Below are 26,846 nucleotides of genomic sequence, written 5' to 3'. Positions count from 1 at the left end.
GAAAACAATGAAAGCAACACTTAGCAGCCTCTCATAAAATACTGTATAACATAATTTTAATCATACTATACATACTATATTTTATTATTTTTATAAATATAGGGCTCCCTTAGGAGTGCTAAACCAGGGGTCGGACTTTCCCCCTACGTTACGCCTACAGATCCCATGTTCTACATACAGCTTTTGACCCTGTACCAAAATGTAGGTTCCACTGTAATAAATATAGCAGAGTAGGTTTACTAATATACTTACATGAAACAACTTGTTAAAGTATGCATACTGCCTTGCAATGTTCTTGTACTGTTTTAATGATTCGCCTGTGAAATTCAACCAAGAAATTATTAACAAAAAGTCTTGCATAATGTGTAAGAACTTGATTTCAATTATGGTGAGTGATAACATTTCACAACTTATCTGGATTATCTACCAGGATTATCTACCTGGATTATCCACCTGGATTATCTATCAGGATTATCTATCAGGATTATCCACCTGGATTATCTATCAGGATTATCTATCAGGATTATCTACCTGGATTATCTTCCAGGATGAATGACAACCTACATAAAAGCTGATGTCATAATGTGTTAGATGATCAAACAGTGTGTGTGAGTGACTTACTGAAAGCCTGAGAACCTTGTAGATAACTCATTTCTGCTTCATTGAAATACAAAGGAACAGAATAAGACCGTGGAAGAAAATCTGTAAAACAATAAAAATCCTACATTAATTATACAGTATCTTAATCCTACATTGACACTTTTGGGTCTGACCGATTTAAGAGTTGTACTGCTGTAGTACAGCTGTTAGAGCTACCCTTGTAAAACAAAGTTGAATAAATAATGACAAACTTGGGCTGGCCAACTGGACTGGAGAAAGAGTTGATGATTATTTTTAATGACTAACCCAAGTAAGGCCTCCAAAATGAATCTGGTTTGAACATCTCGCTTAAAACATGAACCGCTAACAGTACATTTGGCATGGATTTCAATATAGGATCAGTCTCTGCAAGTTTTCCAAATTCCGATTGTCTTGCTGTCTCTACTGTGAGCATCATAGACCTTGGTATTGATAAAAATACATCATCTTCCTGAGGGAGAAAAACAACATTAGTATTAGACAAAACAGGCAACAATAATCTGAAGATAAATTAATAAACCACATTAATCCTATAACTCATTAATCATATCATATAGAACAATAATCCTATAACTCATTAATCATATAACTCATTAATCCTATAGAACATTAATCCTATAACTCAATAATCCTATAGCACATTCATCATATAGCACATTAATCCTATAATTCATTAATCCTATCACTCATTAATCTTATAACTCATTAATCCTATAACTCATATATCCTATAGCACATTAATCCTATAACTCATTAATCCTATATTAATCCTAAAGATTTAATCAATTTACCTTAACGTCTGTCACAGCCTCAATCCCATAACCTTCTGTGTTATATTTTGCAATCTTTACTTTATTGCACATGGCTCCATGTTCCTTCACCCACAACAAAAAGGCGTCAAGATTCTCTTCACGTTCTTCATCGACAAACAATCTATGCAGACCTAACAAATATTTTAGTTTTAATGAAGACCTTATAATTTATAATTGGATAAATCAACCAAATATATTTTTCCATAAAAGTTAATTTTTTTCAGATTTCAACAATTAAATTTCTTTCTTTACCTTGTTGTTTAGTACGTATCTTTTCAACTACACTACGTATCTGTACATGTTCTTCCCATTGCTTATTTGGGTTTGCTTGTGTTGGTGTTTTACACACTGAAAAAAAATTTTTTTATTATTTATTTTGCGCTAAGAATTTCTGAACCAAGTTTACAAATAGATAGCATTTAGTTTTAAAGTAGGACAGTTTTTTGCACTACCAAATCAGATTGAGTGTCAACCTGCAGTTATGGGATGTACTGCAGTAATTTAGTTATTAATTATAAGTATTAAGGCAACTTTACATTCCATCAGCTGGGAACAAAGATTTTGTATTTCCTTCCTTTCACTCTTCGTCATTCCATCCTGTTCCTTTACCTGCCTCTTCTTACTTTTACGTCCCATGTTGCGCTGCAATGGAAATGCAAATACCAACAATTTATTAAAATATAATAAATAAAGCATTATAGGATATATTAATAAACACAGAAATTAAAGAATTTTTCTTGAAATATAGTATTTTATGTTCCAGACCTAGTACCTCCTAAATGGGCCGACACGTCCCGACCCTGGGTCGAATCAAACCGGGTCGAATCGTCGAGGCTTTGCTTGTTGTGTGGGGAAGATTGCTGAGATTGCTAGCCTAGAGGCCTAGGCCTAGCCTAATACGCACATGCCTAGATATTTTATTCTATTTAAGGAGATTCAAGGGGATGATACTCCTCCCAGAACATTGCTTCATTTAATTTATCTCTCCTACTAAAATGTGTCAAGTTAGAAGCTAGGCCTACCAGGGATAGAGGAGGCCTGAGAGGTCGAGCAAGTAGACAGCGATTCCCCAACAAAAATAAATTTATCAATATTGATGGCGCGCCACTCATGACATATTTTTAATAATATCCACATATCTCTCCCCTCTCGAAATCTATCTCGCAATTATATAACACAAATTTAAACATTGGCTTTAAAGGCAACTCGTGATCAAATTGAATGTGCCAAAAGTTGGCGAGAAGTGGAATCTGTGCATGGAAATTAATGATGTAGTCATAGAAAAATGACATTTCCCAATCTGACAATTAATATTGCTTACCAGCAGATATATTAAATGGGAGTAATGTTACCGTCATATCAATATAGAATAACCAATTGACAAATGTAATCTTTAAAATTTTAGTTAGTAGACAGTTAATAATATGTAATAAAAATGCGACAGAACGACAACGGTGCCATACCGATATGTTTGGCTATTAGTGATGATGTAAAAAGATTATGTGGTATCTAGAAATTGTTAACAAACCTTTGTAAACTAAAATTGGGGTTTTTTGGCATTTACTCTGCCGTATTGTGATTTAGAGCACCCTTACCTTAAACTATCGGCATAATTTAGCTAACTCAACCATTTAACAATGGCGATAGCACATACAGGTCAGGAACAAAATATATAGTAATATTATTATTATTTTCTATAAATGTGTAAATTACTTGGTACATGACTGTACAACATGATCTGTTTACAACCTCTTTAAAATAGAATACCTAGTTTCTATTACAAGTTTCTTCTAAAATAACATTTTTCAACAAGATTTTCTAAGTTGGTAATCAAATCGTCGGACAATATAAAGCAACCCGAACATACATTATGACAGATTTGCAAATCATTTAAAAAGATTGAGACGCATCAACAGTTTTCTCTCTCTTTAGGCCTACTTATAAATAATCTATTTTACAAATTCACGAGCGTATGCCTATAATTTGCAGTGATTTATTTTGCAAGCCATTCCACAACATTTTATAACATACGTAAGTCATAATCGATTAGCTTAGAGATGGATTACTCGAGCAATTCGACATATTATTTTTTTGAAGACATGCCTTTTATCAGTGTTTTTTTCACAAGCATCATCAGTGCTGCTGGCATGTTGGAAAACCTGGTTGTTATTTTGGCTGTCTGCTGCACCCGTCGACTGAGGAAGAAGTCAAGTGTCTTACTTGTTAACCTGGCCGTCGCTGATTTTGTGTGTGCTTTTTTTAGCTTGTTAGTGTTGTTTTTAGGAAGACACACTCGGTGTTTGGGATCGATTGGATTTGAAATTGTAGAAACAATGATAATCATAATGACTTGTTCCTTAATATTTGTTCTTGCTGTGAGTATGGAACGCTTCATAGCTATTGCTGCTCCGATAAAATATCGATACATTGTGACAGGAAGGAGATTAGCATTTCTTTGTGTTTTCTTATGGGTTTCGGCTTCATTTTTAATTGTTCATTTATTTTGTTATCTATATTCCTTTTTCGTTGTAAAACTGAGTTTCGCATTGACTATCATTATTGGATTTGTGTACATTTTGATGTACTTTATTTTAATGTATACAACAAACCGTGGACACACGGCGGCCGGATCTGCTAAACAAAAACGACTACGATCCGTATTTATCACATTTAGTATTCTAGTCTTTTCTCTGTTCTTATGTTTAATACCAAACCACATATTGCTGTCGGTTAGTTACTATAGCAATCCATTCACTGTGTTCGTTCGTTCATGCTACTATGAAGGTCTTTGTTTTAATATTTCTTTACCGCTTTTGATGATGAATTCTGCTTTAAATCCCATCGTATACTGGTGGCGTATTCCTGAGTTAAGAGACGGAATCAAACGTGTACTGTGTTTCGTATGTGTTCGTTCTGGACCAGAAAATAGAAACAATCAAGGAAACCAGGTTGAAGACGAGTAGCGGATGTAGGATGCATAGGCATAGGCCTACAGTTTAAGTCGCCATGCAACATATCTATCTTTGAAAAACTTATGAACATAACATCTCAGCATTTTAAGTAATGTACAGGCATAGGCCCTAGTGTATCTAAATGTTATTTTTGTAGAATTATTCTTCTTATTACTGTATTTCAGAGTCTTCTACACACCACAATGTTAAAGTAATGTTGTTATAGTCTTGTTATATTTAATGAAATTGCTTTGTACTAATGCTAAATCAACTATAGGCCTAACAATGTCGATCATATACAGCACATACAGTTAGTAAAGTAATATGTTAAATGTAACCCTTCATATAATGTATCATGCCCATATATTGCTTTTTAACAAAAATTACAAACGATGATAATTATAAAAAATATACTGTAGATTGTTTGCATTTTATTGTTTATATATATATAAATTAGGCAAAGAACATTAATTCTAAACCGCCCGGTGATATACTGAAATTTAATTAATTAATTTGAAACGATAAAGATGAGGAAATCTGTGAGAATGAGAAAAAGTCGCCCCAACCGAGACTCGAACTCGGACCGCCTGCTTGATATGCAGATGTCCTAACCATTAGACCACTGGGGCTTTCATGGTATTGTTCGAACTCGATTGGATAGCGACTCTTTAACATTCTCGGCGTGGTACGGCGGAACAGCACTAGTCCTCAGTTGTACGCACGCGCACCAGAGATCAAATTGATACGCCCTCATCTTACAGTATTTTTATTCACGAGGCGGGATCTCCGAAGAGATACTTTTTATATATATAAACAAATTAGGCAAAGAACATTAATTCTAAACCGCCCGGTGATATACTGAAATTTAATTAATTAATTTGAAACGATAAATATATATATATATATATATATATCCAATATGTTTTATTGTAATGTAATTTTATTTGTATTGTAATTGTTGTTCTGTAATTTTTAATGCAAGCAATGAAATTTCCAGAAATGGATAAGAATAAAGTTTGAATCTTTGACACGTTACATGTCTAACTGCTTATTGGCTAATATTTTCGTATTTGTTATAAAAGGCCGATGAAAAAAGACTATTAATTTCTGGATGAACTCTGGAGTCATAAACATTAATTTATGATCCAACGCGGTTCTTAGAAAACTACCTTAATATTCGAACACAATATTTAATGCTGTAGGCCTACCAGCAGTTTATATTTACGGGGAGTATGTTACTGAATATAATACACAATTAGTATTAATGTTATTCTAAAATAACATAATTAAACTTGGCCTTTTTGGATTGGTATAATAAAATGGCATTTTAGCTGGAACAAATAAGGCAACAACTGTCTTCAAAATTGGGAATTAGTAGAAAGTTTGAATTTAAAAAAATTTTAAAAAAGCTATAGGCCTCCTTCCAGACAAATTCAAGACATTTTCCTTGAAAAAATAATTTAAAATGTTTTGTTTGAAGATATTTTAACACACAATTGAACAATGTACCCGATAAAACCGTAATTTAAAGAAATATAGTCATCCGGGAGCTCATTGGGGATTTTTTTAAAATAAAATTTAAAACTGTTTTACCATTTTTATAAGAAAAAATTTAAATTGTGTTCCTTTGTTGGCAAAACTACAAAATAGCCTATTCAAATTTTGAATTTATTCATATCTAATGTTTCGGAGGATATTAGATCTTTATGGTAATAATAAATGCATGATTATTATTTTCTAAAAATAAATGTGTCAATTACTACTATGATGTATACATGATCAAACTGTTAATGTTTAGAGCCTCTTACCTAGAGTTTCTATTACAAGTTTCTTATAATAAGAAACTCTAGGTAAAGTATAAAGTAACACTATTAAACATTAGATTTCTTAGTTGGTACCACCAAATTGGACAATATAAAGTAACCCAAGCATAAATTGTGTCAACAGTTTTTGCTTTCTCTGCTTTACCGGCACTCCGTTGCAAACATAATTAATATGTCTGTCACAATAATATATTTTACAGATTCCCGATTGTAGGTCTTCAACGTTATTTAACTTTAAGAGATTAATTACTCGGAGACAGGAATAGTATACCCTATGGATTATTTTGATTATGAGGATATGCCCTTCATCACTGTTTTTTTCACAAGCATCATCAGCGCTGCTGGTATGTTGGAAAACATGATTGTTATTGTCGCTGTCTGCTGCACCCGTCGACTGAGGAAGAAGTCAAATGTTTTAATTGTTAACTTGGCCGTCGCTGATTTTTTATGTGCTCTTGGTAGTTTTATTCTTTTGTTTGTACGTGAACCTCTGTATGATTATAATGAATATTTAATCATAATCATAATGATAGCCATAATGACTTGTTCGTTAGTATTTGTCCTAGCTGTAAGTATGGAACGCTTCATAGCTATTGCATTTCCGATAAACTATCGCTACATGGTTACAGGAAGGAGATTAGCAATGCTGTGTACTTTCATATGGGTATCGGTTTCATGTGTAATTGCTTATCTTTTACATTCTTCTTTTTTTTGGTACCCTACTTCGACATTCTATGTAACAATACTGAGTCTCGTATTGACCATAATTATTGGATTTGTGTATTATTTTGATGTACTTCATTTTAATGTATACATCAAACCGTGGACACACGGCGGCCGGATCTGCTAAACAGAAACGACTACGATCCGTATTTATCACATTTAGTATTCTAGTATTTTCTCTGTTCTTATGTTTAATTCCAAATCAAATATTGCTGTTAATGGATCAAGAAAAATATTATCTATTATACCCCGTGTTCTACCTCCGTTGCTTATTGGAAGGTCTTTGTTATTTTATTACGTTACCGCTTTTGATGATGAATTCGGCTTTAAATCCCATCGTGTATTGGTGGCGTATTCCTGAGCTAAGGGACGGAATCAAACGTTTACTGTGTTTCGTATGTATTCGTTCTGGACCAGAAAATAGAAACAATCAAGGAAACCAGGCTGAAGAAGAACAAGAGGTGTAGGATGTTACCGTGAAACAGCAATATATACAGTATTTTTTCTTTTTCCCCTTCTCCTCGGAAAAAAGAAAAAAAGAGTTTGAGGTTTGGTGTTGTAAGTTTGTTTAAAGTTATTTTATTTGATGTTTTTATCCGTGTCTATATTTATTTTAATTGTTATTTTATATATTTGTTTACTCATAATCCAGAATTGGCTAAAGTCTTGTAATTTAAACAAGAATAGGATTAAATAAATAAATAATACAAACGGCTACATATTGGCAAGTATGGGAGAGGATGTGAGCTCATACTACAGCCTCAGCAATTGGACACAGAAACATCCACTTGAAAGTAATACAGTTATAGTATTAGTACAACAACTGGCTTTCAAGTATTCCGAATAATATCTAATGGTGACAAATCTGATTCTTTAAATAATTTATTCCTTATGTTGTGCCAATATTTAGGCCTTTTAGACGGGGATAGAAATTAGAAAAGAGGAAGACGGAAAAGAAGGTGGAGAGATGATCTAACAACATACATTGGAACGGCTGCATGGACTAGGACAGCAAGAATTAGACAGAAATGGAAATGTTATGAGGACTATGCTTAGATAGACAACAACTTGACGTGACTGAGACTTAGATGAATAAGGTTATATAAATAGAAGACCTAAACATAGTTCAGTATATTCATTACTTAGCAATATTTAATTAATTAAAAATATAAATTAATTAGCAATATTAATTAATTAGAAAATGGTAAAATAACAAAAAATTGACAAGAACATTATTTTATCACCATGCATGTTGCTTATGATGTAATATTGTCCTAGCAACCAAAAGAGTAATTTTAATTAAAATTTCGTAATTAGTCTATTTTAATCAAGTGGAATTATTAATTTAGGATTTAGAAACTTTAATATTCTTCTTTTCTTTCTTTGAATTGGTAAAATATTAACCAAAGACAACAAACAGCAAAGAACATGAAGGGAAAAACCACCAAAAAAAAAGATATAAAAAATATCTAAACAACCACAAAAATATCTTTCAAAGGGATTTTATTGTAAAAGCTTTCTATCATTGTTTTAATTAGGACTTAATGGAAATAGCACAGTTTGTATGCTTTAAGTGTTATCACTGTAGGCTATACCACATTGCTTAAGTACAATAGTTAGTTTTATTACAATTAATGAAATTACGGTATTAATTTGTATTACAGTTTTAGTGTTACTTTTGATATTTGGGGATTAATAAATATTAAAGACTTTGAACAGCTATTTAGTATGTGCTTTATTTGGTTAATATTGTAATATTGTGAAAAAAAATGGCGACCGTTTACATAAGATAATTATAAAAATAATAGTTAGGCCTATATAATGTAAAGACGGTGTCCGGTGAATTTTCAAAACAAAATGGGCCTAATGAAGCTTTATTTCTTCATGTTTATATATAACATGCTGGTGTGTTAGGGCTATCAATCCCAACCACAAAAGTCGGACAATATCTGTAATAATACTTGGCCAATGAAAAAAATAAAATTTAATTTCTTTCGTAACTCTAGGTTTGTATCTAAAAAAGATAATGTTTGTAATTAATGATGTTTATGGTGCCAGTAGTATAAGTGTCGAGACAATAATTAATATTACACAGGCAGTTTTCAAGTTTTACAGCCTCTTCTTTAAATGATTATTCTTCGAAAATAACGTCATCAAACATTCAATTTTCTTCCATTGGTAATTAAAGCGAATCATATAAAGCAAAGCACATGATGGCAAACTTCAGTTGTGAATCAAGCAAGCAGGTTGACACGCACCGAACGCACAATCAAGCAGGTTGACACGCACCGAACGCACTAGCAAGCAGGTTGACACGCACCGAACGCACAAGCAAGCAGGTTGACACGCACCGAACGCACTAGCTTGCAGGTTGACACGCACCGAACGCACTAGCAAGCAGGTTGACACGCACCGAACGCACAATCAAGCAGGTTGACACGCACCGAACGCACTAGCAAGCAGGTTGACACGCACCGAACGCACAAGCAAGCAGGTTGACACGCACCGAACGCACTAGCAAGCAGGTTGACACGCACCGAACGCACTAGCAAGCAGGTTGACACGCACCGAACGCACTAGCAAGCAGGTTGACACGCACCGAACGCACTAGCAAGCAGGTTGACACGCACCGAACGCACAAGCAAGCAGGTTGACACGCACCGAACGCACTAGCAAGCAGGTTGACACGCACCGAACGCACTAGCAAGCAGGTTGACACGCACCGAACGCACAAGCAAGCAGGTTGACACGCACCGAACGCACTAGCAAGCAGGTTGACACGCACCGAACGCACAAGCAAGCAGGTTGACACGCACCGAACGCACAAGCAAGCAGGTTGACACGCACCGAACGCACTAGCAAGCAGGTTGGCACGCACCAAACGCACAAGCAAGCAGGTTGACACGCACTGAACGCAGTTAATCATTTTCTGTGCTTAACTTTCACATCCCAAGAAAAAGTAAGAAGAAGGATAGTAGTGTATTGGTTTCGATTAATTTTAATTGGATTCAAGAAAAAGTATTAAAATTAATTATCTTATTAATGATGATGTGGATAAGTGATGTAGGACTAATTAATAACTGTACCTGCAGTTTATATTTACGGGGATGTTACAGAATATAATATAAAATTTATCATATTCTAAATAAAATAATAATGTAATTAAATTTTGCCTTTTTTTGGATTTGTATATTAAATCAAATTGCATTTTAGTTGAATGCTTCTACATTTGTGTACTGCTTTATTTATCTGCCAAATCTACCAAATGAATTTAATTTTGGATAGTTGTTTGGATTTTGTCAGTGAGTTTTTAAAAGAGAATTAAATATCTTGTTTCTACTAAACATAATTAGTTCTCCGTCAATAAAGCCAACCAAATACAAAGTTTTCAGATAGATATCTATTACTATTTACCATAATATTTATAAATATATGTATTGTTAATGTATATATAGTGAAAGAATAATAAATGGCCGAATGGCCTTAAGAAAAAAAACGGCAAATTTGCGGAATCCACCATGTTGACACATTCCTTATTCAGAGTTATTGTATTTCTGAAATTAACTTTCTCAAAAGGTATCTGTAAGAAAAAGTGCCGTATAGGAATAAATTATTATTTGATAGAGGATATAATAAGGATCAGATACATTAAACAATAATCTATTTTGCAGATTACAGGCGTATACCATTTGCACGTCATTTTACCATAGTTTCATAATCAACGTAGTGATTAGCTTTAAAGAGATGGATAACTTGATCACTCCGACTTTGCCACCGCACGATCCTTGTTCGGATCCTTATCAGTATCGGTATGGGTATCACTGTATGACTCCTGTAAGTGTTTTGTTCACAAGCATCATCAGTGCTGCAGGCATGTTGGAAAACTTGATTGTTATTTTGGCTGTCTGTTGCACCCGTCAACTTAGAAAGAAGTCAAATATTTTAATTGTTAACCTGGCCGTCGCTGATCTGTTAAGCGCTGTTTGTAGCTTGTTGCTCTTGTATATAGGCGACTATCGAATTTATAGGGTTTCATTGCACAACGTAATCATTATGATAACCGTAATGACTTGTTCGTTAATATTTGTTCTTGCTGTGAGTATGGAACGCTTCGTAGCTATTGCATTTCCGATAAAATATCGATACATAGTGACATGGAAGAGATTAGCAATATTATGTACTTGCTTATGGGTTTCGATATTATTGTTATTAATATTATGTAATGTAATGTTTTTTTTCTTGTTGCATTATGTCGCTGAAATACTGAGTTTCGCATTAACCATAATTATTGGATTTGTGTATATTTTGATGTATTATATTTTAAAGTATACACTTAACCATGCACACACGGCAGCCGGATCTGCTAAACAGAAACGACTACGATCAGTATTTATTACATTTAGCATTTTAGTCTTTTCTTTGTTCCTCTGTTTAATACCAAACCACATATTGATGTTTTTTTATCTCAAAGGAAACGAGTATGGAGAATCACCACCATCCTTCCATCGTTGCTACTATGACGGTCTTTGCTTTAATACTACTTTACCGCTTTTGATGATGAATTCTGCTTTAAATCCTATCGTGTATTGGTGGCGTATTCCTGAGTTAAGAGACGGAATCAAACATGTACTGTGTTTCGTATGTGTTCGTTTTGGACCAGAAAATAGAAACAATAAAGGGGACCAGGTTGAAGACGAACAACGGGAAGTCGCCAAACAGAAGAAATCTACGAACAATGTAATTTTGCTTGTGGTCTAGTATAAATGCAATATAAAATAGAGATTAGTTAGCTGCTGTCTGTTAACATTTCGCGAAACTCAAAAAAGATAAATTCTTGTGACGTGTTAGTAATTTAATCAATCACAATGGTTTTATGATTTAATAGTAATGTTAATATCCTGGTTGTCTAATGTCGGTGCGCTGTACATACAAAAAAAAATCCCAAAATTAAATTTGGAGATACACCGTTTTCGCTAACCAGGCTAATTGAAAATTCTGGTCAGCACTCGTTCATCTCGAACTTTGGCGCCTCCTACCCCAGTGCACGAATATAACTAGTTGGCATTGAGGAGAGAATGCACGATGACCTCAGAGACCACCTTTATTTTAGCATGAACAATTTTGACGACTTTGTGAATTGAAACGAACGGAAACAAAAAATGCTTCATTAAAAACATTTTTACAGGAGGTAGACGGAATGCTTTTATAAATTGTGTATTATTTGACACACAAACTACACATTCATTTCATACCATACAAGTATTAATGTTTACACCTCTTATTATACACCATACATACAACAACATTTCATTATATGCCTATTACTAAATACTGTATTATAAAGACTGCTAAATTCAGGACACCAGGAGGAATTACCACCTGGAATGTATGCAAATTATGCTAATAGGCCCTTCACTGTTGTCTATCTCTCTATGGTAACATTTAAAGAGAAGATTGCCAAGTGTTTTTTCAAGAGCTGATTTGATTTGGCCTTGTAAACTTCTGTAATTGTTAATTGTATTCTTATTGTTCTTTCATATTCTAATATATATATATTAAGTTATAATGAATCCACATATTATTTAATAATTATTTATAAATGTATTAATGTTAAAATAATAAATCTTCATCTCTTTCCTCAATCAGATTCTGTGGTTCTTCTTGTAATGCAGACTCTTTTGCCATTCTTTCCAATTTCATCTTTTCATTTCTGTCTCTTATTATTTTCTTCTTCTCTTGTATTTTCTTTAACCTGTAAAACTCCTCCCTTTCTCTTTCGTCAAGTTCTGTCGTGATGTACTGAATTGTTTTCTCAATTCTTGGAATTATGACTGAAACATTTTAATTTTCTCAAATTAATGGCAGAAGGGTAAAACAAAAAAGAGGAATGAATTCGAATCAATAACATTTTGAGAATTAAGTACTTTGATTGACATAATGATGTCATACGTTGTGTCATCATTAACCTGATGATCATTAAATTTGATTAATGTTTAGCATAACAAAATAGTATTTTTTGCCATTCTTACTGTGTCTTATGTAATAAACACATTTATTTAAGAATAAAATTGTATTCCCACTGGGAAAGTAAAAGTTAAGCTAACATTTGTAGGATCTACTGTATATAAATAAATGTGCACTTTAAAAAAACCTAGCACATCTTTCTAGACAAGTAGGGGGTTTCCCTGGTGTACTAGTATACACACAGCCACTGTCACACACAGACATAACTCATCATGAAGGCCCCTTGATTGTCAGCATACGCTCTTTAGGGTCACCCTCTATAAATAAGATTGAATAAAAATAAATAAAAGTTCTTAAGACAAAATAAAAGTTTAAAAATATGACATACCATGTTCAATGGCGTTCACACGCCTGTTGGTGATTTTAATTGCCTCATCTAGTGTGATAAACGATGTTTGAAGAGAAGCCAATATCACTAATAATTCCACCGCTTTAGCATAATTCTTTTTAAGAATATCAATTTGCTGTCCGCCTCGTGACAGACCTGTCAACTCATAAGCTGTAGAAGACAAAACAAAATATGATTAAAAAATGCTTGTATCATTCAACTTTCTTAGTAAATAGATTCTTTCTTTTTATAATATAATACAAACTAGGTACATACTGTCATTTCCCTCCGAGTACGGCTCAAAGACTGGCAAGTTGACACCTGCAAAAGAACAATTATTTATTTACAAGCAAATAAAGTAAATTATAAAATATGTTTGATATCTCTATTCATATAGAACATGCATCCTAACCAAAACACATGTGGAATTGGTGTAATCTTGTACAAAGGATAAATATTATTATTATCACAAAGACAAAATCATCAAACAATAAAGAAGGGGAACCTAACCAGATTAAATATAGCAATACTGTACTATAGTAAATAAGGTTATCAAACCCCATGATGGACTAAAATGTTAAGTTATAGTACCTTTTTAGTTTCCATTCGTTTGTACACAAACTAACATGACACCAACATGACTCTAACATGACACTAACACCACACTAACATGACACTAACACCACACTAACATGACACTAACACCACACTAACATGACACTAACACCACACTAACACGATACTAACACACTAACATGACACCAACATAACACTAACATGACACTAACACGACACCAACATGACACTAACACAACACTAACATGGCACTAAATAAAATAAACACAAACAATTACCTGCAACATTCTCTTTTTTACTTCTCACTTTAGTTTGAGCTTTTGTTACATTTTGCAAAACCATGTGGCTAGAATAAAAATATTCAGATATATAGATATTGAGGATAATTAAACATTAGCAAAATGTCCATTCATAATCTTCAGAATAACGTTATACAAATAATGTTATACTAGCCAATAAGTAGGCACATATCTATTTAATTGGGTTGGTTTTATGGCCTCACCCCTGTTCCTGCACGGTTCTGGTCTGAAGCTGGCCAAACAAATCCAACGTTTCGTTTTCACAATGCTCCACACGGCTATGCCCGAATCGATATGCACATAGTCGTGTGAAACGAAACAGTGACTTTGATTTGCTGGCGCCAGAACAGCTGTGAAAGACTTTTAAGTAGTACGAGTATCTTACCAAAAAGCAACATTTTACACTTACCTTATATTTCCACTTGTAAACTTAGCACCTGCCAATGACAGTGATGCTTCCTTCATGCATTCGCCCATTTTTGTTTTAGTCTGAAAATAAAATTGTATTTTTATAAGTAAAAACTGAATCAGTGCAACCTTGATCAGTAGTAAAAAAAGTAATGCTATTAAGTTTACGGAATGAATATCAAGAGTAGAGCACAATGTTGCTTACATCAATTATCTTTCCTAATATCTTTCTGAATCGTAGAATAAGTGCATCTGCTTTCTTCTTCAGCAAACTGTGCCCCTTTTGAGCTCCTTTCAAGCGGGCTTTCATAACCGTTAGTGCCCTGAAAATGAAAAAAAACACGAAATTATCGGATTTGTTTCATGGAACGTCTTCCTACTTTTTTTAAAAAGGCCTAGCTAGTTATACAAATACAAATAATATTATCATCTGTTACTACTAGGCTTATTATTGTAATTGAATTTATATAATAGACCGAAACGCCTGGTTAGGCCTAGGCTAGCCCATGCATGGCTGCATGGCAGAACGCCCAACCTTTACACCTCACTCTCAGCCTGCTGCTACCGTGACGGTGGCCTCAAACCCAAAACGTCAACAACTTAGCTAGGCCTAGATAGCTAGCCCTACCTAGCGGAGAGGTAGAAAGTTAGCTATTCTACAACACATCTAGACCAAATATGTTTATTTGTAATCAATAGAATACAGTAACTATTTACATTCGAGAAGGAAACACATCTAATCGATCTTTTCCAGACATTTCAGGTGCTTATAAATTGATCTTTAATACAGCAAAAATTCACTTTTTCGCTAAAATGTAGAAAAGTCACCTGACGTATAGAGGGCAGTGTAGTACTTTGATTCAAGATTTTGTTTCTTTTCTCAACTCTCGTTTTGCGTACTATAGAGGGCGTTATCAATGTCATGACAACAACAACGCTTAAGTTTGTCTTGTAAACAAAACGGAAAGTTTAAGCAGGGAGTTGTAAGTTTAAATACACTTTGCATGTGAGTCTACCTAGTAACCAGTTACTGCCATACTGTGAAAAGAATTAATAAAACTTACCAAGTTCTTGAAATTCATAAATTTAGTTTAGAAAATATTATGAATCGACAGGAAATGAATGAAATAAATAATACTCGTGAGTCTTGGTGCGCTGTAGAACTAAGCAGCAGACAGTCTTGGTGTAGAACTGAACGTAAACACAATCCAGACGCCTTCAAAAGCACAGCGTTTAGCCCAGAAAGAAACCAAGAAACGCAGTCCAGATGTACATTTGAAGTCAATGATAAGACTCATAGAGAACGCAGACATTATCCAAACAAAAGTTGTAAGTGCTGTCACGTTTATATATATATTAGTTATTATTGTATACACCAGGCCTAATTTAATAGACCTAGGCTAATAATTAATTGTTTTATTTAATTTTCTAATGTACAGTTTCTCTCTTTCCGAAAAGAAAACTATTGATACACTTTTATCATGCATTTTTATTAAATTTTTTACAATTTTTCTAAAAATGCTATTTGATTTGTCCTCCTTCTTGTTCCCCCATCCCCCTCCCACCCCAGCCTTTGTCAAACATTTCTAAACTATTTGGACTTTCATTTATTTTATAATAAATACATACATATATTTTGTTTACAGCTTATAGCCATCTGGCCATATGAAGAAAGTCAAGTGATTCATCGAGTAACGAATAATTGATTGATGGAGAAGCCATGTTGACTAATGAAGATATATTTGATATTGGAGCAATATACAAAATTGTGCATTATATTACAATAGCAACATTGCAAATAATTGAAAACAACATTGTACTATTATTGATTATTGCTTTATGTATAAAAATTTAGTTGAAAATAAACAAATTATTGAGCAATTTGTTGTAAGAACGACTGCTTTGATATATCTAATACAATATTAATTGTAACTATGGTAACATGGATAATAAAAAAAACCACATTAATTCAAATTTCTAACTTACATGCTGGCTAAGCAGGGTAAATTTGTAGTCAAGGGTGCCGATCCATTCGGAATGAAATATAAGGGGTAGGGGCATAGACAGTATATTTATTTAGTGTCCAATGCTACATAGATGTCTTTCCAATAGTAAATGGTGGCCTTATGCCCATAGTCACTAGGGTTCTTCTCTATAACCTATGATTTTATGTTTATAAAGTGTTTCATTAACAATCAAAACTAACATCCATTAATTCTATTGGTACATATTATGGGTGGTTTTGTTTTAATTTAAAAATGTGCAACTTAATCATTGTTTAATGGCATGTGTGGTTTGTATGATTTTTTAAAATAAATTTTTTATGAACTAGTATTTATTGTTTTGTCTCATTTTTCTTTAATAAGTTTTTAGTAGATTTTGCTGAATTTAGCTGAAAGCTGTATACTAGTGTTTTTAGTGTAGATTAGTTTTTAGATATAAAATTAGGGGGAAAAGGGAGAATAATTTGTATCACAGAGAACACACCCTCACTTCCACCCTTACCCTTACCTCTCATGACAATTAAAACAAACAAGTTCACAAATAAAACTGTACACCCACCTCATCAATCTCAAACATGAATGAGTTCTCTGTACTTTTTTAGCACCAGGGTAAATCTGCTGCATCCATACATGAACATCTGAATTAATTGTCCTGAAACTTCTGCAAAATATGCTCCACTTGTGTTCACATAACATACTGTCTTTGGCAACATGCAGACTTTATATTAATATTAACTCAATAGAGTTCTTAGAAAGTTGTTTGCGTTATGGCTTTAAAAATTGTGTGAGTTTTGGAAAAAGTTTTAAAGCATTGATCCTCGTTTGTCTTCTGACTTCATCAGTTGTTACATTCTTGATTTTTGCAACCCATTCACAAGATATGCTGATATTTGAAGGTTCATTTCTTCCCTAATAAGCAAAAATATTTTTAGTTATCATACACTCACACAAAATGGATTACAATACAATACAATATCTATAAAAAATAAGATAAAAGGTAGTAAGAAAAAAACAAAAAATATGTGGAATTGTTAGTATTTCTTCCATCTTGTCAACGTCTCAAAAGCATTAATTCCAGAAAATATTAGGATATAATTAATATGACAGGGGGAGTGTGCTCCTCTTGTTACCACACATTATTTGCATTATTCTTTTGATGTTATAAAGAACAAAATGAATAATTTAAGCAACAGACCTCTTTCTCTGGTCCAAGTGCTGGGGCATCTGTTTCTAAAAGAAGATTTTCAAGTGGTATTTTCGACACTAATCGTTGTTTCTACACAATTAAAGAAAAAAAGTAAGAAAAAAGTAAGAAAAAGTGCAGATGAATAATAATTATGGATATCATATATTGGAGTGGAGTTGTGGCTTGGTGGTTATGATGCTTGGCTACCAATCCAAGTTTCCTGGGTTCAAGGCCTGTCAGTGTCAGGATTTTTCTAATGACAAAGACTTTGTTTATGTAGAGCATCTTGTGAACGGGATTGCCACCTTCAAGAAGGATAGTGAATGAATTCTCTTATGGTTATCCTTGGCAATTTGCCCATATATATATATATATATATATCATTAAATAATGGTGACATAGTAAAATCTGATTCAAGCCTGTCCAGACAGAGCTTTTAATTATCTCAATAATACATATATGTCTACATAGGATTTACCTGGTCACTTCTGATAATTGATGGTGGAACAGAAAAATAAAAACCACACTCCACACCTAGCATTGCTACAGACGGTTTGCCATCAAAAGCATGAAGAAGAACTTTTGTTGCACCTACAAAATCAAATGAAAAAAAGGCAAAATGTGATGTGATGAGGTGTGCATTTTCAACAACGTAAAGATTTGACCGGCATATCCTAATCACCTTGCTCTTTCAAAATGTTGACGGTCGGTCTTCCAGCTGACCGAGAGTGGACATTTCTATAAACAAAAAGACATTTAAGTTACAAAAAAGAAGCATGAAAACGTAGAAATGACGACGAAATCAACTGTACCCTGACCACCCACTCTATATTCTGCAATCCAGTTCATCAATCCACTGATAGTAATGAAAAACTTACACTGGTAGGTCTAGTTGCTTGGCTAACTGAATTTGTTGAACAAACACTTGACGTTGTTCATCTCTCTGTTCCTTTGTTTTGCAGTACCAGGGAGTAAAATCTAAACCAATCTGAAGAAGGAATTTAAACCAAATAAATCATAAATATATTAAAAAATAATGATTAACAATAATAACAATTACTAATACTTGGCTTACCTCCCCAACAGCAACAAGTTTATTCACATTTTTTGTAATTACATCACACACGCCCTCAAGGTCCTTTAGGCAAGCAGCTCGTTGGCCATTTACTTTGTCAACCTAATACATCAAAACATAAAATGATTTACAATTTATCTGTTCAAGTCAACATCATGAAATACAATATTCATCAATCAATTTCTCTTTATTCATCTCATAAACAAACAAAAAAATATAACAACTAGAGGGTACTCCGAGAGTACAAACCTCCGCCTACTGTAAAATTCCCCTACATAAAATGCCCCCTGAATATTTTTTTTTTACATTGTTTTTATTAGTTCTAAGTGTAAATATGCTAACTGCACACTACAAAGTTGTGGATGACAGTGTGGTGTAATGGTTATGTATCCAGCCTCTCACAGTTGAGATCGCTGGTTCAAGTCCCACTGAGGTTTTTTTTTTTAAATTATTTTTTTATTTCTTTTTTTTTTGGTTTTTTGTGGACCTTGATCTTTGACCCTGACCCTTCAAAATTTAACCACAATTATATGATGTGTCATTGATCATTGTGGCTAAGTTTGGTGAGAATCGGATAAAAACTGTGGTCTCTAGGCAGTAAAATAGTTTTTTGTTAGTTGTGACCTTGACCTATGACCTTTTCCCCTCAAATTCGAACTCGTCCGAGCTTTTTGGTCATAGATCATTGTGTCCAAATTTGGTGAGAATCGGATAAAAACTGTGGCCTCCAGGCTGTTCACAGACACACACACAAACACACACACACACTCACACACAAACATACAGGGGTGAAAACATAACCTCCTTGGCGGAGGTAAAAAAGGAGTAAAACAAAGATGAGAGGGTCCTCCAGGAAACCCCAAGGGGCTTGTGATAGGAGGCCCACTACAAACTAGTTACATTAAGATACCATAAATAAATAACATCTGTACCTGAACTGGATGAAGACCGAGACATGGGAAGACAAATCCAGGATGTTCCTCGGACAATGCCAATACTTTGTCAAAATCTTCTTTAAATTCTGTCACAGCGACTATCCCGTCAACTCCTACCTAACAGTTAATTAAATCACAAAAGTTAAAAATTGCAATTTTGTCTATTAATTATTCTCTATGTTATTAGAGGAAGAAGATAAGAATTATTAAAATAAACAAATTTCTGGATAAGGAGATACAACAAATCAGAGATATTGTCCTTAAATATTTTGTTCTTGAAGTCATGGTTATTAAGCGTTGTCTACACTATCAAACTAGTTTGCCAAAAATGAGTGTTGTACCCAAATAATTATGATATGACATCATCGTGTCCATATATGGGCACATCACATTTTTTATCATATAAAGTTTGATAGTGTAGACAGAGCTTTAAACATTGAGGGTGAAATGATCTGGCCTGGTTGCATATCTTGATGTTTTGCAGATATTTTTGTATTGTATCATTTGAAAATAATAATCATAAACAGTTTTTTCACCTCTTTTGCCCTTTGTATCACCTCTTCAAAATCCTGCGAAAATAAAAGCTTCAATATTATTTATCCCGAAAAGTGTAGGAAACCAAATAAAGGCCTACTAGACTTTGTTTTTGGGTAATCATACAAACTTTTTATTGCATTTAATGCTGCAATAAACAAAGTGTTTATCGTAGTAAATCGTTACTGCAGTAACTGCAGTAGAGTCATTTTCACATGCATGGTCCCTAAAAAAGGAGTTCTACTACTGTACTAGGCATATTACAGCACCAGAGGGCTAGCCTACTTATTTACTATATCCATAATCTACTATATAGTAAGTATAGTACAGACAGTGTAGATAGTAGTAGTACTGTAGTAGTAGTGTAGAGCTAGTAGTAGTAGGCTGTCTGTATTATTATAGTGTAGCTAGTAAGTAAGTATAGACTATAGTATAGTAGTAACTGTTTCTGCAGCCATGTATTTTATACAGTAAATTAACAAGTAAAAAATCAACCTGATCAAATTCAGATGCTGATAGATGGCAGTGGCCATCTATAAATCCACTCATTTTGAAGTTAAAATAGAAGGTTTTGATCACCTTCTTGTTTTGCATCGACTGCTCACACAGGGCATGCGCATTTAGAAGAAACAAAAAATGATTTCTTGAAACGTTGGTGGCGCTCTAAATGTGGCGGTAAAATTCAAAATGGACAACCCGAAAAACAAACAGATTTTATGTTATAATCAGCGTTCTGTTAAACATGCTATAGATGCAGTATGTTCAGCAGTTGGAAGAGCAATTGAGGATAGTAATGAATTAAACGATGACCAAAAAGAACGTCTTACAAAGCGATTTATTGAGGTAAAACGCTAGGCCCACACCCACCATCATATCATCTATCTAAAAATGGACAGACTGAGATGAGACTGCTGAGAGAGTGTGGGACCGTGGTGTGATAAAGTGTTGTAATGGGCCTAGCTAGGCTAGCCTTAATACTGTATTTATAATATGTATTTTTTTTGTCACCAGATTTATGAAAACACGCAGCATGAAAATATTTTAATAAATGGTCAAGTATGGGGGGAAGTTGATGAGAATGCTCTGGAAAAAACACAAGGCAAGTGAATTTAAAATACAGTACATTATATTTTTCATATTTATACTTTTGTTTTGTTGATCATTATATTTATTAATATTATATAATATTTAATAATCAATCATACAAATGCTGATTAATAAATTAAAATTGTTATTTCAGAATTTGATGCAATTAATATCAAACGGCGTCAGGAGGTGGAGGAGTTGACCGTTACCACAGATACGCAAACAGTAACCACGACAAAGAAGAGAAAGACATACCCAAAAGCAATAACAGTACAAATAGCAAAGAAACTGATGTCTGAACATGCTACTTTGGTACTTAGAATGATAATGCAAGCTCTGTCTACACTATCAAACTTTATGTAACAAAAAAATGTGATGTGCCCAAATATGGAAGTGATATGCACAAATATGGAAGTGATATGACATCATCATGCCCATGGCACTTTTGTTGTCACATAAAGTTTGATAGTGTGGACAGAGCTTTAGAATTTGATTAATAAGTGACACACCCTCAATGGGTTTATACTTCAGTGAAACATTTTTTTTTTCTTTACTTTTTGCCATCAAACTAATTTTATATTGTTATTCACATCAATTATTTACTGTATCTTTTTGTTTCATAGGAAGAATATCAACCAACCCCAGAGGTTAACATCGACAATGAAATTAAAAATTCATTAATAAAAAGCAGTAAGTATTCAGTTTAAAATAATTTAGTTTTCATTGAATGCCAATTTGTAAAATGAAGTACAATTCATTTTTACATTTATTTTTTTAATTTCAGCTGATGAAATTAACAATGGAAAACTACAAGAATCTGCTGATTGTATTCAGTCATGTACAAAGGTTTGTTTATTATTATAGAACATATTTGTTGTTTTCCTTTTTTGTTAATCTTTTTCTTGTTTTCGTGTTTGTATCGTTCTCGTTTTGTAAGTGTTGTTGAGGGCATGCATGTCAGCCTCGGAGACAAAAATAAATTTAAATAACTTTTTTTTTAAATCTGTTTTTTCAGACAATTCCAACACTAGAAGCAACATTTGAGAGGGTACATCAGACACTGTGTTCATATTACAAAATTAAGGACAGTAAAACGAATAAAATTATTACCAAACCTAGTCCAGGAGAGTCTAGCATGGCAACGTCAATCACACAGTTGAGGTCAAGGGTCAGTGATGAGACACCAAGTCCAATCAAGCGTAAAAGGAACACCTCTGACAAAATGAACATTAAAAAGATACAAGACCACCCTATTAGTTATAATCTACGACGACCGTCACCCAAGAAACTCGAGACAGAAACATATCATTTTTATTAAATTTTTTAATTAATTTCTGTCCGTCATCACGCAAAAGAGTAAACTGTAATAGAATAAAATGTTTGCTTAATTTAATATACAAATATAATAAAAATATAAATACACCGCCCTCTCAATAGTAAAAATAGTACATTTATTTTTTATCATGTGACTAATATATAATAGTGTTTAATGTTGATTTGACATTAAAATATCTATATTTTAGTATAACATTATACATATTTTAATTCTGTTTGTAATAAGCTCCAATAATTTTACTTACTTTTTCAAACAATTTGACTCATGTGAATAAAGTGATTGGTCAAACTAGCTTGTTTGATCAATATATATATATAAGCTGAACTGAATGTAGTGTACAACTGATAGACCTCCAAAAGAAAGTCGATATAGTATATTCATGCTCTGTACGGTTTATGTTTGTAAATAGTATTTTATCATATATTTTTTTTATCTTTTGTGTATTTTATCATGTTTTGAATTACTATATTAGGTTTTAGTTATCTGTTACATGTATATGGGTACAAAAATAAATTTTTAAAATTTCATGATGACCTAATTGCTTGATTAAATTTGCTTATGTAACAGGAATTTAATACACACACGTTTAAGTAAGTTGGTTAAATCACCATCAACATTTCTATGGATTGAAAAAACAATAAATTTATGAGGTGATAAAGTCAAATTATTTGTGTGAATGGAGTTACTAATTTTTGTTGGTACAGGAACAGTAGTAGTACTGTACTGTACCAACAGGGAAGAGTGATCTGTGTAGATTAATATTTCGCATTCGGCGTCTCATAGACATATTCAGTGAAGCGTGACAGGAAGAAAGAAGTAAACAAACAGAACTGGCTGCATGGAGCTGAGAGGGAGATTTAAAACTTAAAACGGTAAAATAAAAATATCTTTCCTCCATTTTGGAATTATTATAAAGTCTATTTGATAATAAAATTGTCACTTTTTGACTTTACTCAGAAAAGTAGGTATTCTATGACAATGTACTAGTAACTACTAGGCCTATCCTAGTAGCCAGCCTAAGACTTAGGCATAGACTTTAATTAAGTCAGGGCTTTATGGGCCTACATTACTTTTAAACTCCAGACGGAGTTTTGTAAAAATATAAATATTTTTGCACATATGGCGTTTCATACGTGTATTACTTGAGTTTGGATACTCCGTCTGGGGAAAAACACGCATAAGTCACGTGGTTTGACACCAAGAATTCTTGGTGCATAAATTATCCAGTTGACTAGTTTCAGCCGCATGCCATTGGCTACTCACTCGTACGTCGTTTTAATATTCATATTTCAGACTTTCAAAGACTCAACATCTAAGACGATGCGCATGCGCTATGTTACGTTTAGAATGTGTACTTGGTTGTTGGGTACATTGATGAAAGTTTCTGAAGGCTAGAAATGATTTTATATGCCTAGTAGTCTGGTAAACATTTGATGAGATTTTTCCCAAGAACATGATAACTCGTCTTGATATGATAGGCTAGCTTCTCCGCCAAATCAAACTTTGAATGGATCATTTATTATGCGGGGAAAATTTGATTTAATTCCCACCCAGACCCTGTCCTGTTCTGTGTGGTGGTGTAGCCCTGTTGTGTGCCGGTCGGTAGTGGTATGTACCTTATTGGCGTTTTATTTGGCAGGTCATACGTACGAGTTGAGTAGCCCTACAAAGGAGGCCTAGGCCAGGACTAAACAATTAATAAACAAAACAACTTGGCAACACGATTTTATATTTCAACAGTTGTTCAGTCTCGATCGTACATTCAGCACTGTACGTACGTACTCGATCTTTTTCATTTTGAAACAAAATGATCATTGGTTGATTCGAAATCCATATTTACATACCGCCCGCCCCGGCCCCATATAGCCAAATACGGTATGATAACCTACGTCATTCTTATCGGATGTTTGCGGTCTGCAAATCGATTTCTATACGTGTTTCACAAGTCTGTATTTTCAGACAAAAATCGCGGTCGAAATAAAAACAAATAAATAAAAAAAAAAAGACAATAAATACAGACTTGGGGCAAGTCTACTTACTAGGCTGCGTACCTAACTAACTAGAGCCTTAGCCTACACTGTAGCCGTTGGCACATGTCCTGCTGACGGACTAGGGGGGGGGGGGGAAGATGGTCTAGTCATAGAGACAATGAATCTCTGCGGCGACAACTACGGGTTGAGAATATTATATGAAAACCTGAAAAATTGGTAAGGAAACTAAACTTCTTAGTTCAGAAAATTACAGAAGAAAATAGTAAAGATTGAGACTAATTTGACAGTTCAGAACATAATTATTCATTATTATGTTTTCTTTCCAGAAAATGATAAAATTGCAACATCATTCAACAGCATAGAGATTAGACTTAAATTTATGAAGACTTTTGAAGATGAATTCTACGGACATTCCAAATGTTATCCATTACAAAATGAAAGAAGCCAAGTTCACTGCACTATTCTCCCTATCAAACATAGACTTTAGAAAAATACCAGTGGAACAATTTGTTAAAATGTTAAATCTGAAACATCTTTACCTCAACAAATGTACTATCAAAGGAAAACTTCCAGATGTTTTTACTAATTTCACAAACTTGATGACTCTAGATTTATCCCACAATGCAATTGAACACATTTCTGACGAGTCTTTAGAACATTTTCCTAATCTTAAAAAACTCCAACTGTCTTACAACCGACTCAATTCAATACCAAGCACTGTTAACAAATTGGTTAGTTTGGAAGTACTCGTTTTATCAAATAACTCATTGGTCGAACTTGCCGCCGAAATTGGCGAGCTTCAGTTATTAAAGAAGCTTGACGCCGAGGATAATCTTATAAGAGAAATTCCTTGTTCTCTGTTTGCTGGTGACGTAGCAAAAAGTTTACAATATCTGAACTTGAGTCGCAATTTACTTGATACTTTACCTGTAGAAGTTGGACTTCTGGTAAATTTGGAAGAACTGAATATTGGAAGAAACCAGTTTGTTCATCTACCAGCGTCCGTTAAAGCATTGGTAAAACTAAAAGCATTCCATTACGGTGATAACGATTGGATGGTTTGTCCACCAACCTTGCGCAGAGTACCGGTAACGAATCAAGCTAGTTTTGGACCGCTTGCACTCGAGAAAATCTACAGTTATATTTATCCAAATGTGTAACAAACAAAAATATCTTTTGAACAAGATAATTTTCCTCGGTATTTAATATCAATTTTATTTTGTGATTACAATACTAATACTAAGGATATTTAAATTTAATATTTAATTGAAAATAAATTTAATCAAAATGCTGGATAGAGGCAATTTATTCCGTTAAATTTTACTGGTAAAACCAGCTTTGAGAGAACATGGACAGACAACGATCAAATTAAAATAATTGATTTGTGTAACTAGATAATTACTAATGACAACCACAATCACACATGTCATTAGCCGCAGTTTAGGTGTCAAATTTTAAATTATCTGCAACGACTACTAGACTACGTTTAAGATACAAAATCAAAGCTTCTTTATTGATTTTTGAGCGAGGCAGGTAATCGTCAGTTTCCTCTTTGTAATTGTAATAAGCTGTGTACGTTTGAAACCGATCTACTGTGCCGTTCCAACTACTCACGTGTTCACATTTTCACTCGAGCCAAATTAAATTTAAGAATTTGAGTGTTATTAATCTTTTCTGCGAAGTTATTTAAGGTATGGTAATAATACTTGTTTTAATTTTAGTATGACAAATCTTAGTAATCACTGTGGCTATGCTGCCTAGACAAACACAAAGATGAGATGTTTGTTTTTGATTAACAATTACAGATTTTAATATTCCCTAATTTATTTAGTTGGCGGGCAAACCATTAATTTATTTAGTCTTGTGTAGTAATAAAATAGATATTCATTACAATCAGTGTTTTTTAAGTTTTAAAATATATTATATTATTTATTATATTATTATTTAAATGTTATTTATTTGTCCAAATTAATAAACAAAACCCTTGAGATTGTATTTGTTGATTTATTTTACTTTGTATAACATGTACTAATTGTATAATATTTAAAAATAAAATGTATGCAGTATTGTTTTAAACTCACTAAAGGGCAAATGTGTGTTTTGAGCTATTTAAACTA

At 33.4% G+C, this 26,846-nt stretch overlaps 6 protein-coding genes and 1 non-coding gene across 9 annotated transcripts in view; 3 read left to right on the top strand and 4 right to left on the bottom strand.

The window, feature by feature from the left end:
• The window catches only part of LOC144851654 (kinetochore-associated protein 1-like), a 65,040-nt gene that overhangs the window by 3,251 nt on the left and 34,943 nt on the right, over positions 1 to 26,846 (bottom strand). Inside the window, exons 57-60 of the mRNA XM_078709218.1 lie at positions 1,431 to 1,472; positions 907 to 1,090; positions 622 to 702; positions 253 to 317 (exon numbers count right to left, since the gene is read on the bottom strand). Of these exons, the coding sequence (XP_078565344.1) occupies positions 253 to 317; positions 622 to 702; positions 907 to 1,090; positions 1,431 to 1,472 (372 nt within the window). The remainder of the gene's footprint in view (positions 1 to 252; positions 318 to 621; positions 703 to 906; positions 1,091 to 1,430; positions 1,473 to 26,846) is intronic.
• On the bottom strand, positions 4,960 to 5,031 carry Trnad-auc (transfer RNA aspartic acid (anticodon AUC)). Its single transcript has one exon. It is a non-coding gene; the product is annotated as a tRNA-Asp (tRNA).
• LOC144852755 (V-type proton ATPase subunit D-like) lies at positions 11,780 to 15,459 on the bottom strand. The gene is made up of 7 exons (XM_078710717.1): positions 15,301 to 15,459; positions 14,789 to 14,906; positions 14,585 to 14,664; positions 14,155 to 14,222; positions 13,577 to 13,621; positions 13,301 to 13,471; positions 11,780 to 12,779 (listed from the first exon to the last, which is right to left on the bottom strand). The coding sequence occupies exons 1-7, from the start codon at positions 15,339 to 15,341 to the stop codon at positions 12,559 to 12,561; spliced, it is 744 nt and encodes a 247-aa protein (XP_078566843.1). The 5' UTR covers positions 15,342 to 15,459; the 3' UTR covers positions 11,780 to 12,558.
• Positions 15,519 to 16,917, top strand: LOC144852756 (protein SPATA45 homolog). The gene is made up of 2 exons (XM_078710718.1): positions 15,519 to 15,912; positions 16,230 to 16,917. The coding sequence occupies exons 1-2, from the start codon at positions 15,687 to 15,689 to the stop codon at positions 16,250 to 16,252; spliced, it is 249 nt and encodes an 82-aa protein (XP_078566844.1). The 5' UTR covers positions 15,519 to 15,686; the 3' UTR covers positions 16,253 to 16,917.
• On the bottom strand, positions 16,840 to 20,921 carry LOC144852753 (deoxyribonuclease TATDN3-like). The gene is made up of 9 exons (XM_078710715.1): positions 20,812 to 20,921; positions 20,319 to 20,351; positions 19,780 to 19,899; positions 18,848 to 18,949; positions 18,651 to 18,760; positions 18,455 to 18,510; positions 18,251 to 18,363; positions 17,782 to 17,862; positions 16,840 to 17,495 (listed from the first exon to the last, which is right to left on the bottom strand). Exons 1-9 carry the CDS (start codon positions 20,908 to 20,910, stop codon positions 17,352 to 17,354), a joined length of 858 nt encoding a protein of 285 aa, XP_078566841.1. The 5' UTR covers positions 20,911 to 20,921; the 3' UTR covers positions 16,840 to 17,351.
• Positions 20,956 to 23,265, top strand: LOC144852754 (uncharacterized). The gene is made up of 6 exons (XM_078710716.1): positions 20,956 to 21,159; positions 21,328 to 21,415; positions 21,557 to 21,714; positions 22,026 to 22,092; positions 22,187 to 22,248; positions 22,418 to 23,265. The coding sequence occupies exons 1-6, from the start codon at positions 21,004 to 21,006 to the stop codon at positions 22,718 to 22,720; spliced, it is 834 nt and encodes a 277-aa protein (XP_078566842.1). The 5' UTR covers positions 20,956 to 21,003; the 3' UTR covers positions 22,721 to 23,265.
• Positions 23,545 to 26,724, top strand: LOC144851673 (uncharacterized). Of its 3 annotated transcripts, none has more exons than XM_078709250.1 (2): positions 23,545 to 23,610; positions 25,056 to 26,724. In XM_078709250.1, exon 2 carries the CDS (start codon positions 25,125 to 25,127, stop codon positions 25,887 to 25,889), a length of 765 nt encoding a protein of 254 aa, XP_078565376.1. In that variant the 5' UTR covers positions 23,545 to 23,610; positions 25,056 to 25,124; the 3' UTR covers positions 25,890 to 26,724. The 3 variants fall into 3 exon arrangements, with proteins under 3 accessions (XP_078565376.1, XP_078565378.1, XP_078565377.1); XM_078709252.1 differs by lacking the exon at positions 23,545 to 23,610 and adding an exon at positions 23,654 to 23,699; XM_078709251.1 differs by lacking the exon at positions 23,545 to 23,610 and adding an exon at positions 24,146 to 24,346.

Source organism: Antedon bifida, chromosome 9, assembly GCF_963402885.1.
Source record: "Antedon bifida chromosome 9, ecAntBifi1.1, whole genome shotgun sequence".
In the NCBI taxonomy this organism is placed as follows: Eukaryota; Metazoa; Echinodermata; class Crinoidea; order Comatulida; family Antedonidae; genus Antedon; species Antedon bifida.
This window is presented reverse-complemented; position numbering and strand designations above follow the sequence as displayed.

Bases quoted from the DNA above. Each gene is read 5' to 3' on its own strand.
- LOC144852755 (XM_078710717.1), bottom strand. From the start codon at position 15,341: ATGTCTGGAAAAGATCGATTAGATGTGTTTCCTTCTCGAAT. The intron at 14,907-15,300 runs GTAAATAGTTAC...TTTCATTTTCAG, and splicing joins GATGTGTTTCCTTCTCGAAT to GGCACTAACGGTTATGAAAG. The intron at 13,472-13,576 runs GTATGTACCTAG...TGTCTTCTACAG, and splicing joins GTACTCGGAGGGAAATGACA to CTTATGAGTTGACAGGTCTG.
- LOC144852756 (XM_078710718.1), top strand. From the start codon at position 15,687: ATGAATCGACAGGAAATGAATGAAATAAATAATACTCGTGAGTCTTGG. The intron at 15,913-16,229 runs GTAAGTGCTGTC...TTTTGTTTACAG, and splicing joins ACATTATCCAAACAAAAGTT to CTTATAGCCATCTGGCCATA.
- LOC144852753 (XM_078710715.1), bottom strand. From the start codon at position 20,910: ATGCAAAACAAGAAGGTGATCAAAACCTTCTATTTTAACTTCAAAATG. The intron at 18,364-18,454 runs GTGATTAGGATA...TTGATTTTGTAG, and splicing joins CAACATTTTGAAAGAGCAAG to GTGCAACAAAAGTTCTTCTT. The intron at 17,863-18,250 runs GTAAATCCTATG...TTAATTGTGTAG, and splicing joins CAATTATCAGAAGTGACCAG to AAACAACGATTAGTGTCGAA.
- LOC144852754 (XM_078710716.1), top strand. From the start codon at position 21,004: ATGGACAACCCGAAAAACAAACAGATTTTATGTTATAATCAGCGTTCT. The intron at 21,416-21,556 runs GCAAGTGAATTT...TTGTTATTTCAG, and splicing joins TGCTCTGGAAAAAACACAAG to AATTTGATGCAATTAATATC. The intron at 22,093-22,186 runs GTAAGTATTCAG...TTTTAATTTCAG, and splicing joins AAATTCATTAATAAAAAGCA to CTGATGAAATTAACAATGGA.
- LOC144851673 (XM_078709250.1), top strand. From the start codon at position 25,125: ATGAATTCTACGGACATTCCAAATGTTATCCATTACAAAATGAAAGAA.